The 12,960-nt window shown below is 39.9% G+C and overlaps 1 protein-coding gene across 4 annotated transcripts in view; it reads right to left on the bottom strand.

Annotated features, from left to right (window-relative positions):
• Positions 1 to 12,960, bottom strand: part of EVL (Enah/Vasp-like) — a 225,346-nt gene that overhangs the window by 105,203 nt on the left and 107,183 nt on the right. For all 4 annotated transcript variants that reach the window (XM_054025090.1, XM_054025088.1, XM_054025092.1 and 1 more), the window contains exon 2: positions 1,914 to 2,082. In XM_054025090.1, the coding sequence (XP_053881065.1) occupies positions 1,914 to 2,082 (169 nt within the window). The remainder of the gene's footprint in view (positions 1 to 1,913; positions 2,083 to 12,960) is intronic.

Raw genomic sequence — 12,960 nt, 5'->3', positions numbered from 1 at the left:
TGTTGTTAAGTGCAACTATTTAGCAAATCTTGGTTGTAGTAATAAACCACTACAGAAGATGTGATATTAGAGCTGGGACTGAAGTGAAGTAGTTTAAATTCTGAACCTGAAAAACTTTGAAATGATCTTTTAAGTACTAGTCTTATCTATACATTTATGCTATGTCCAGTGGATTTTGTGATTATAATACATTTTTTGTAATCATCTTTAAATTAGTATTTTATCTAATACCTTTTTTTTTTCCTGAAGAGATTTTAACCTAGTTTCAGGTAGCTTCACAATTATTTATCATCAAATGCCTGAACACCTCCACTCAGTAGAGACATATGGATTCTATCTTACATATGTTTCCTCCCGAATTCAGATGTTTTCAGTGATGACCTGTGCCTACTTATTTACTTCATGCAAACAATGACATTTGCAATCCAATCCAGTGGCTAAAGCTAATGAACTGACACATTTAAAACACCACTGCCAAGACTTATAATTTAAGTCTCAAATTTGTCCCTACATTTAAATTGTTATAATCTGATTAAGAAAGCCCTCTGGGTTACAAATAAGTAGTTAAAAACAAAAAAAAAAGCCATCACCCAATTGCTGAAAAATTTGTATACCAAAAACAACAGCTGTTATTTATGTTGGGCCCATGTGAAACAAAGATTTGTGCTTCCTTTACTGGGCTAGGTACTAGAAGTTCATTAACGTGCACTATTTCACAACCATCCTGACATCCGTCAATGATACCAAAGCATAAACAAAGATATCTGATCTTGCTACTAATTAAACACAACAACTTTACATATTTCAGCTCTATTCAAAATACAAGAAAAAGATTCAAGTTTTATGTATATTTATAACATCTTTGCTGACCAGAAAAGGATACAAATAGAGATGAACAAGTATTTTAAAAAAATTCAAAAGTACACTGTAAATAGTTGAAAACCAACATACTACATTTTCCAAAAATTATTTGGGTTTCTCTTTGAAAAACAAGGCAGTGGGTGCATCAGATTGTCTAAGTTTAAATACTAATTAGCACACATGTAGCACTTTCCATCCACAGATCACTTTTCAAAGCAGAGTAGTAATATCATTACATTTTACAAAAGGCAGAAACTGAGGCAGAGAAGTTAAGTGACATGCCCTAGAAGCTCACACGAGTGAATGACAGGGCTAGGACTCCTGACTCCCAGGCCCTTGTTCTAAAATGTAAAGTGGGACTAATTCATTGATTTAACAGTTTACAGAATCATGTGATTTGTTCACTTGAAGGTGAATATTACATTTAGAATGCGACATCTATTTATAGCTCCTGGGAACAAATGCTTTCACACTCAACCTGACACACTTGATACTGCTGGTGACAGTGCCCCCATATCATACACACAGCCATTGACTAGGGAGCAGAGTCTGAACTCCGTTTTGATGGTGTAAATCCCACATAGCTCCATTTATGCCATTGTAAATGAGATCAGAATATGTGCTTAGGTTTTTAAAATGCAAAATGAGAACTTAGTTCCTCATCATGAGAAGGCAGGAGTCGCAGGGAGAGTGAATGATCTCTTATTTGGCAGGAACACTAGAAAGTTGTACCATGGATGGAGAAGTAAAGAGCAGTTAGGGAGTAGCAAGGAGCAAAGCCTTCAGTAGAAAATAGGGATAATAAAATGGAGCTGAAAACACACAAAATCTTCCATACCTAATGTTCAATGGGATTTCTTTCTCACGTAAAGGACAAATAACGAGCTATAATAAACAGAGGTACGGTTTTGGATCAAGAAATCACACAGGACATGGCTTTATGGAGCAGAGTATAAATGTACACTTAGTAGGAGTAGGATTAATTATGTAACCGATTGCATCTTTAGAGATCAAAGGATAATGTACAGGACACAAAAGACATAGTTACTCACTTGTTGATCTTGTAGTTTAACTCCAACTACTCTAAAGGTGTTACTGGCAGTGTTGTGGTATATGTTGATTCTGCTGAATCCTTGCTGTCCAGGCTTTATTGGCACCCATTTCTTACTGGTATCATCATAGACCATAACTGAAGCCCGGGCTTGGCAAATACTCTGTTCGCTGGAGAACAAAAGTAACACAACCATAAAATACAGTAAATGTGTGGTTTATTGCAAACTGTTCTGAGGAAAACACAATTCTCAAATACATTTTAACCATATGTTGCGTGTCTGGTCTATTAACCCTCAGAAGGCTGGCATTTTGCATTCTGCCTGCCAAATTAACGTTTTAATAGTTAAGTGTGTGTAAACACACACACACACTTCAGCGAGTTACTTTTCTTTCTTTTTTATTTATTTATTTTTAAATCTTGCACACCAATACTAGGACCTAAGTGGAAACTTAATTCACGAATACTTTAAGAAAGGGAACCAAAAGCATTAATGCTCCATTTAATTTGCACCTGTTGACAAGTGAGGCCTTTCATATCTGCTTTGACATTATTAATATGTTGTAGCTCATTGGCAAATTAATTGGAGTAAAGTTTAGACACACAATTTAAAGCAAGTGGACCCTCAAACCAAAGCTCTGTTAGGTAAACTGAAGAAATCCATTACACTAATCCAGCTAATGTCTGTGATACTCAGAACTTGATGACGCACTTAGAAGTCCCAGAATACACTGTAGAAGATGCACAGGCTCTTTAAAAAAACAAACAAACAAAAAAAACAGTTTTACTTCAGCTTACTAGCAAAGAAGGAAAGATCAAGGGGCTGGGGAGATGCAGTTTAATTACTGAAATAATCACCTTTCAGAAGTAGCCCAAAATGTTAAAAAATACAAGATTGCATTAAAAAAAATCAGAATATCTGGATTCACATATTTCAGTTATTTTCAACCTGAACTAAAGATGTGAAGAACAATTTTAAATAAATGTAGATAATGACAACATGAATTCTGGAGCATTCTGGGGAAACTGTGGTTGGAAGATTTCCCCATCTAAAGAAATATAACAGAGATTGCTTTTTTGCTCAATTTTAAGTTTTTAAATATTTTTTAGTACTAGCAGCGGTGCTGGAACAATTTTTGGGGTGCTGAGAGCCATTGAACCAAACTGTAAACCCCCGTATATGATGGAAACCACTTCAAGCCAAGTAGTGCGGCAGTACCCCTAGTTCTAGCACCTATGAGTACTAGTGCATTTGCAGTTTCAAGCAACAAAAGTATCTTGTTAAAGTACATAATCATTATATGGTAGTTACTGTAAATGCTTATTTTTGTTCTGTAATTTCACATGAATTTATTATTTCCATCCCACTGAAATTTATTCTTGGAATAGAAGCTAAGACAAATGGTGCACTCCTCCAGATTACTGTAAAAAAAATACATCCTTCATATGAAATAGATAGCATTGGGTATATAGCTGAGGTCACACAAACATGGAACATAATACTCAACATCCATCACTGACATTTTTGGACTGTCAACCAGTATTTCAACTATTGCTACCCTGAATACCCAGCAGTTGCAGACACTAGAACTACTCTCACGAGAAATGGGTAAATGCTCAAAATTTCTATGATCCACGCTCTGGGCCCTCATCCTGCACACAACAGTAGGCTTGCATGAGTAAGCAGTACAGGATCAGGCCTATGGTCTTTTAAAAATATAAATTAAATTGTTATGGTTTATGTCCAGCATAAGTCCTGAGCTCATGACAACCCTAATAATTTTATACCTACATACCTCTTCATACCTAGCTCTCTTTCTTAGTTTAGGGTGGGGGGATGGTAAAGCATTTTCAAGTATCCAATGAAAAGCCGTAACACTTAAAGAGCTGTCTCATTAATCTTTAAAAAACCAAGCAAAGAAACAAACAATAACCAGAAAAAACTCCAATCCTCTCTTGTGCCATCAAGGTAAGAAGAGAGAGATTCATTATTGTCATTTCTACCTGTGGGAGATACTCAGACGTACAGTTGATAAGTATGATAGATAGTCAGAGACAGTCAGACAGCACGCCTATGTTGGCAGACAATCCATTAATTATCCTAAAGCTAAGAAATCCAGAATAATAGGCTATTATTACTTCAGAGCATGAAAATCGGTAGGTTGCGTTACTGGAGCATATAGGAGAAGTAGCTTGTACAGTCTGAAATAGTAATGCTAGTATTCTTTATGTATGTAGGTCTTATAAAGGATATGCCCATGTCCATCCACCTGTTGTTGTCTTGTCATATGGGACAGGGAATGACTTTTTATTATTTTTCCATTATAGTACAATGGGGCCGAAATCCTTTAGGGCCTTTAAGCATAACAACTTGGTCAAACCTCTTGGCAGAGTAATCATAAAACATCAGTTGTTTGAAAGGTTTTTCTGAAAAGCCCAATTCAACTTCTGATGTTTATAGGGGCGGATAGTTCATGCTACAAAATGGAGCTCATGGTCCTGCCGCCCCACTTTCTCATTATAATGCATATGTTTGCTTATAAAAAAAAGCCAGCTGTTTGATTAACTACAGGCCAAACTAAGGCAGGGCTGAGCACTGCTGATCATAAGCGACTATCCCTAGAGTCAGTGAAAGTTTAGGACATCAAGAACAGGCTGCAGAGTGAATGAAGTACATCTGCTTTCAGCAGCCAAATGCTGTGTCCTCCATGATGTCTGCTGCACATCTGCACCCTTATTCATATTGATGAGAGCTTGTCAGAGAAATTTTGACCAAACCATATTTTATCCAAATTAAAATGCTTTGCAAAAATCAAGTCTATTTTACTGGAGTTTCCTTTTGGAAGAAAACCAGGGGAAAAAGTTCAGACAATACTGAATGGTCCAGTTTTGATATTTTCAGATTGAAATGTTTTGATTTATTTCTTTTGAATGAGTTTTCATTTTTAAATTTTGTACTATAATATATACTATCATATACTAAATGCAACATTTTAAGAAGTCAAAATCAAAACAAAACATCATGCTCGACGAAAAATGATTTTTAAAAATTTTTTCCTTCACAAAGAATTTATCAATTTTTGGTTTTCATTCTGATTTGGAATGAAGCTAAATTTCAAAATTGCAAAATCCTTCATGAAATGGAACTCCTGCTCCCCCCGCCCCCAGCTCTAATATTGACATTGTGTGACTAAAGAAAACCCCAAAATGTTGCACTATGCTTTTTAAAGGTGGGCAGGTGCATTATAGCAACATTTCCCCAAGTCAGATTTAGTAGCTGAGGCATTTTAATTAACTCTCCTATAAACACAAAATCAGGCGCAATTCCTGTTTCCCCTGAGTCAATGGGAGTTTTTAACCATTAACTTCAATAGGAACAGGATCAGGTCCCTTACTTGGCCTCCAATGAAATAACAGAAAATCACTCTGCAAAGTCCTTCATTATCTTGCAAACCCTACAGTCCCTCCGAGGACCTGATTCTAGCCTACAGCCTATCACCTTGAACTAAGGAACACCTCTATATGCCTATAAAGTGAGAAAATTCTATTTTCTCACTTTACCCCTGCGGCTGCTTTGGTAACTTCCCACCAAATACGTCATAAAGTGTCCGATCCAATGCCCACTGGAGTCTTTCTACTGATCTCAATGGGAATTGGAATGGGTTATTACACTGTTTTATATCTAAACCAGATAATGATATGAGCTACCAGGGAAGTTTCCCCAGCTATTTTTCTGGGCCATAAATCATTGTTAATGCTGTGAGGCAGGGGAATGCATTGCAGGCATACGGTAACATTTTATATCGTATGACTGTGAATAGCTTCTTTCTCTCTCAGAACAGTATGGATCATATCAGCATTTGTATTTAGTCATGGTTTAACAACCACAACTTTGAAATTTATACATCATTTTTTTTTTTAGATGCATCAGGAAATTTATTACTGAGAATAGAGATATTCTGTAGCAGATCCATTACACTATTTCATTACATATAACACTCAAAATGTAATGACAGTAATTTCTATATTGATTTTTTAAACTATATTACATTGCATTAACATGCAAGGTGTCTGTTGCCAGCCTGGATTTCCATTATAGTTGAGTGAACATGAGGAGGCTAAAAACATGGGCCTAAGTTAGGGTTGCCAACTAATTGCACAAAACCAAACACCCTTGCACCGTCCCACCCTGCCCTGAGGCCCCACCTCTGCCCCGTCCCTTCTTTGATGCCACACGCCCCACTCACTCCAGCCCCCCTCCCTCACTCGCTCTCTCCGTGGGAGTGCGGGGTTTGGGGTACAGGAGGGGGCTCTGGGCTGGGGCCAAGGGGTTTGGAGAGCAGGTTCAGGGCTGGGGGTTGGGGTGCGGGAAGAGGTTTGGGGTGTGGGCTCCAGGAGTTTGGATGTGGGATGGCGGGTTGAGGTGCAGGAGGGGGTTTAGGGTGTGGGCTCCGGCCAGGCAGCAGTTACCTCAGGCAGCCCCCGGTCAGTGGCGCAGTGGGGCTAAAGCAGGCTTCCTGCATGGCCTGGCTCTGCGCTGCTCCCGGAAGAGGCCAACATGTCCGGCCCCTAGGCAGAGGCACGGCCAGGCGGCTCTGCACTGTACACGCTGCCCATGCCTGCAGGCACCGCCCCCGCAGTTCCCGTTAGCCACAGTTTCTGGTCAATGGGAGCTGTGGAGCTGGCGCTGGGCCAACTTGTGGTGCTTCCCGATCACCCCTGTGCCTAGGGGCCGCAGGGACATGCCAGCCGCTTCCAGGACCTATGGGGAGCTGGGGCAGGCAGGGAGCCTACCTTAGCCCCGCTGTGCTGCTGACCAGACTTTTAACCGTCTGGTCAGTGGTGCTGATCGGAGTGGCCAGGATCCCTTTTCGACCATTCATTTATCTATCTACTTAGATTCCTCAATGATGTCCACCATTGAGGTCTCTGAGTCTCAGTCTTCTTGATCTACTGCACAGCAGCTTTTCTCCCTCTGCTGGAATTTACCTGCCTACTTGTCAACACTTTTTATTTATTTATTTGCAAGTGAAATGATAAATCTGATGAACAGCAGTAAATTCCATTTATTTACAAAAAAAATTGGTCAATTGCTCTACATCTATGGCTATGTCCTATAGTGTTTGTCACTAAGAACACCCTCCTTTTTGTTTAAAAAAGTTTTTTCATGTGAGTAATTTCATTTTTGTTGTAATGTTAGAACCACATTTGTGACGTGCTATCAGGCTTTCCTGTCTGGTGGGCAGACTGCTCTGGTTAGCTTAATAAAGAGAAGGTTATGGGGTGACTTCGTTACAGTTTGTAAGTATCTACATGGGGAACAAATATTTAGTAATGGGCTCTTCAATCTAGCAGAGAAAGATATAATGTGAAACAATGGTTGGAAGTTGAAGTTAGAGAAATTCAGACTGGAAATAAGGTGTACATTTTTGACAGTGAGGGTAATTAACCATTGGAACAATTTACCGAAGATCATGGTGGATTCTCCATCACTGACAATTTTTATATCAAGTTTGGATGTTTTTCTAAAAGATCTGCTCTAGGAATAATTTTGGGGAAGTTCTATGGCCTGTGTTATACAGGAAGTCAGACTAGATGATCACAATGGTTTCTTCTGGCCTTGGAATCTATGAATCAATGAGTTAAGATATAATTTCTTCCTGGATGGCTTGGCTTCCCTGAAAACTGACACATGTAGTCTGGAACAATTCCAAGATAAATGCTCATTTACCAGCATTGTTAGCATCTTACCTACTGTAGGATATGTGATATGTTTCCAGGGCTGCTGTGGAAGACGAAGGAGTTGTTCTTGAAGGTCCTGATCCTGTTAGGTGCTAACAGCCCTCCACCGCCAGTGATATCAAAGGATACAGAGCCCCTTTGATGAGGTGCTGATCCACAGACAAGCCTTTGGAATGGATCGGAGCTAACCTTCCATATAGGAGTGGGGATATGAAGACATGGATGAGACCCTCCATGCATGGATCTCATTAATTTACTTATTATTAGGGGGCTAGATTTTGATATCTTTACTCACATATAGCAGCTTCTTACTACAATTGGGTTATTTGTTCACTAAGGTTCTATAGTTCACAGTTAAGGGCACCAAAAGTTAATTCAATAAAGTCTCCCACGGACATTGCAGGAAATTGCCACATCTGTCACACTATTCAACATGAGTAAGGGTATCAGAATGTGGCCTAAGTTTATTTAAAATCTGAGTACTTTTGTGTAAGTAAAGCAACCATGGAATATATTTGCAAAGCTACTTTAAAAAAATGTATCTCAGACATATCTATATTTTCAGCGTATTTAAAGTATTGTACCATGGGAAAGAACAAGAGAATTTTAGATCATTCAAGACGTGTAGCTGGGGCAGTAATAAAATTGTTTAAATGGCATGATTGTTTGATTGAGATGTTACATTAATGAAACCCACTGGACAGATTTTATTGATGTCATGGCTTTAATTGTTAATTTGCATTCTGGCTATTGTAGAATTACCCTCCATAATATAAAAAAATGCAATAATTCAGAAAACATTTATGGTTGCATGAATGCATGTGAAATATGTTGCTCTTTTTTATGCAAGCTGAAAAATAAAATGTTCTGTTGATTCACAGGGAAGAACTTGTGAAGGCAAATGAGTTTTTCTGCAATGTACACAATCCTTTAGGGAGAAGTCATCCCACTGAGTTTTGTGTAGCTCTGGCCCTACAGTTGTAGTAGGGGTGTTTGTTTTTTTTAAATGCAGACCTATAATTTACTATGAACTGAGCTGAGACAATCAAATGCATTTCTCTTAAGGCCAATGGCTGGATATAAACACTCCCTTCTGAGAAAAGTACTGAAGTATTCTACTGTAATGGTCTAAAACACTGCAGTTTACAGTAGAGGTACTGCAGTGTATTGGGCCATTACTGTACAATACTGTAGTTTTTTTTTTTTTTAAAGGGACAATCTTAAAAATGAAATAATTTAACCTCTGAATTACTTAGGCCCAGATCACCCTTTTCTATGTAAAAAACAGTAAAAAGGAAAAACTGATCTTCAAATATAAGGTTATATATAAACTACTCTACTATGCTGAACTGATTTTAATAATATTTAATTTTAATATGAAAATATTATTTCAACAGAAGCACTTACAGACACCAATTAAGCTAGTTCAGCTGCACTTTTCATCCACAGATCTCAAAGTAATATAATTATCCTCATTTATACTGGGGGACCTGAGGTACAGGGAGGTGAAGGTCAGTGCCAGGCCAAGGACAGAATCCACCGCCCCCCCCTCCAAGGATTTAAATTAAAAAAAAAAAAAAAAAAAAAAAACCACACACAACAACCTCTCCACCTCGCAAAAAAAAAAAAAAAAAAAGCAGAATATGATATTTGCTGCCAGTGCATTGTTCACTTGTCTGTCTTGTCTACTTAGGCCTTGTCTTTATTGCAGTTAGCTTGAGTTAGCCTAGTTCGATGTCATGAATTAGGGCTTGCAGCTGAGTCTGGAGCCAACTCGCTCCACCTACCTAGTGAGGAACAGAGGACTGAGAGCTGAATAAGAGTTGGCTTGCAGCAGAATCACCTGATTGGCCAGGCCACCCAATTGGCTGGAAGAACCAAGAGGCATGCTCTTAAGCCCAGCAGCAGTATTAGGCCAATGGCAGCTCAAAGTATTCACCGCGGTTCCACTAGTTCCTTTGCCTGCTTGTTCCCAGACTCACTCCAGCCCTGCTCCTGCCTTGTTCCAGCCCCACTCCTGTCCTGGACCCAGCCTTTCCCCTGCTTTGCCACACTCCAGATAACCTGGGTTTAAACCTTGTCTCTGACTTCTGACTTCAGCCCTGACCTGGGCTCCTATTCCTGACTGCCGACTCTTGATCCAATCACTAGGCCCCACTCCCCACGTTCCAGTCAATGACACTTAAGTGAGAACGTTTGCACAGAGTGATTGAATTAACAGCACAAAGAAGCCAAGTTCCCACTGGATTACTAGCTCAACTATCAGCAGCATGGCAGCTGCAACCCCAACCTCCTCTGAGACCAGCTAGCTTGAGTAATAAAGCACCACCTAACTTGAGGTAGAGAACCGTGAAAGGAAGTCGGGTAGGGTAAGCATCTTTGTTCGATGGAAATAATGGAAAACCACAGGAAAAATTAGAGACAATGCTTTATTATAAGGGACATTTTAGGCAAACACCATTTCCCCTAGCACATCATGTACTTTTCTCTTAAGTGTATATTTCTACAGCCCTCAGATATACAATGCAATTATTATAAGCTTCAATTTAATGTTTAAAATGGTACTTACTATCAGTTTTAATACATTTCAATAAATCTTAAAATAAGGGATGGATAGTCACCCTAAGGGACAAATCAAAGAAATAAGGGATGATCCCTTAAAATAAGGGACAAGGGGTCACCCGAGAGTCAAGTTAGAGGCAATACTTAATTTACCTTGAGTTAATACTGCAGTGAAGACAAGCCCTTTGATTGTAAGCTCTTCAGTGTAGAGACTGTCTCTTATTCTATGTTAGTATAGTGTCTAGCACAATGGAGCGCTGTTCTTGGTTGGCGCCTAGAGACTACCATAAGAAAGATGACTAATAACAATCACAACCCATGTCTCTTGACTTCCAGTTCAGTGCCCTATCTAATGGACCATATCCTCTATAGCAGCAGTTAGAACGACGTTCATTATAAAGGTTTCCAAAGATCATGTAAGCCATACTAGAACTGTGACGAAAGAGAATGTAAAATGCTTATGTGGAGAACAAGGGAGATATCTGTATTATTTTTTATGAATATCAGTTGCACTTCAATTTACCTGTTTGATATTTTCCTGCACGACTGCATGGAATTAAAAGAGGCTGTTAGAGAGAAACAAAGAGGAAATGAAATGATGAGAGAGATAAGGTATTTTAAGGAAACAGTAAGTGAGCTACAAAATGGGAAATGCCCATCTGCTGGGCTCCAGCTAGGATAGCAGGTTTACCTTTCCCAGGCTGGAACCTACGATCAAAGGAACACTAAACCATTAAAGACACCAGCATAGAGAGAAAGGGAGGTAAGTAGGCAGCAGATGCTGGAGCTGCATCTTTCTCAGAGACAATGAGAGAATGTTGCAGGGGCTGTCTGTCTCCCCAAGATCAGAAGTAGGACTGTGTGGAACTCATCCGGAGCTTGCAAGCAAAGAATACAGTTAGGTAAGACCAAGTGAATAGACCTTCTGTTGTTTTAGCCCGTCTCTGCTTGCAGTGTACCTTCGGGTTAATAAATAATCCTTTGTTTTGAAGAAGCTGTTTTGAGTCTCTTTAATCGGCAACTGCTCAGAGGCTCTCAGGTGCTAAAGCCAGTTAATCATGCTAACTGCTCCACAGGGGAACTCCAGCCCAGAGATCCAGTCTAAGAACACTGGGGCCACGAAATTCCACCCAGGAGGCGTGCACTTGAGAGCGAGTAAAAGGAGTTTAAGTGCAGCTCACCCTGTAACCATGACAGCTTATCATAGCCTTTATTGGGCCATGGAACTCACTCCCCAAAAGATTACAGTGACCATGGAACTAGCCAATTTCAAACTAAAGGCTGCATCCTGCAGAATGTTGAGCGTGCTCACCCCGATCCAGCAAAGAGCATGTGTGAATAGTACCACTGAAGCCCATACGGGCTCTCAGACTTACACAAAACTCTGTTTCCCTGGAGCAGATCGTCAGCTGTTGTAAACAGCCATAGCTCCACTAACTTGATATTTCACAAAAGCTAAGAATATGCCTCACTTTTTAAAATGAGGATGCTAATAATCACTTAGTTATCTTCATTAACTACGGTGTTTTTGTAAAGTTCTTTGAAGTTGCAAACTGCTAGTTAGTGAACATGTTCCGAAACTTTTGTTTTCATTTTGTTTATCAAAACTTGGTTTGTACTAGTTTTCTTCTCACCAGCCTGATCGTTATTATTGATGTCAGAAGTTATTTGGTTGTTCTACCTTGCAACAAATCCACTTCACAATGAAAAATTACAAAAAACCCCCTACAATATGTTTTTACCATATTTCACTTTTTACAGGAAGTCACATTTGTGTGGTTAAGCCTGCTGTGCAAGTAATAGATGAATTCTATCAGCATATGAACCCAGCAAACATTACCTTTAAAAAACCTATGTCAATAAGAAATTGGATATAACGAGAAGTATGGTTAGTGTGATATATGACCATTAACCTCACAGGTTAACAAGACACAAGGTACAGACCACATTCCTGCAGCAGCCGGGGTCAGCTGCAAACTCTAATGGACTATTCTGCTAAACAGAATTATTTCAATTATTTTCATCACACCAAATGAAGTAATGATTAGGGTGGGTAAAAAATGTTTTTTTAATTTCATGTAATTATTTAAAGAAATGGCCATTTATGGAATGGCACAATATTTGCAGTTTTTGTCCAACCAACTTATTCAAATGGAGCTTAAAAATATCGGTGCTCTACAAACTTCAAGACAAAAAAGCATTCAGTCAAGTTACTACAAGCAAAATACTTCCCATATCTTAGCATTTGTTGCAGGTTGCTAATTTTGTCCTGCCATAGGATCTACCACTCTACTTCCCGTCCGAAGTCAGCATCACTTGTAGAGGATCCTCCAGCACAGGGGAGGGCAAACAGCAGCCTGCAGGCCAGATCCGGCCCATCAGGGCTTTCAATCCGGCCTGCAGGATATGGCGCAGTGGGGCTAAGGCTAGCTCTCTGCCTGCCCTGGCCCACGCTGCTCCCAGAAGCGGCCAACATCACATTCTTGTGGCCCCTGGCGGAGCTGGGGCAGAGGGCACCCCAACCCCCTGCCCTGATTCCCCTCCTGCATCCCAACCCCTTGCCCTGAGCCCCTTCCTGCATACCGCACCCTCTCCCATACCCTGCACTCCCTCCCACACCCCAGCCCTGTGCCCTACATTCATGGCCCTGCATACAATTTCCCCACCCAGATGTGGCTCTTGGGCCAAAAAATTTGCCCACCCCTGCTCTACCAGATACCAAGTGAGGCAGGACTCTGCTTCTG

The sequence above is a fragment of the Malaclemys terrapin genome, chromosome 4 (genome assembly GCF_027887155.1).
Source record: "Malaclemys terrapin pileata isolate rMalTer1 chromosome 4, rMalTer1.hap1, whole genome shotgun sequence".
In the NCBI taxonomy this organism is placed as follows: domain Eukaryota; kingdom Metazoa; phylum Chordata; order Testudines; family Emydidae; genus Malaclemys; species Malaclemys terrapin.
The sequence above is the reverse complement of the archived record's forward strand: the minus strand, read 5'-3'. Positions and strand labels throughout refer to the sequence as shown.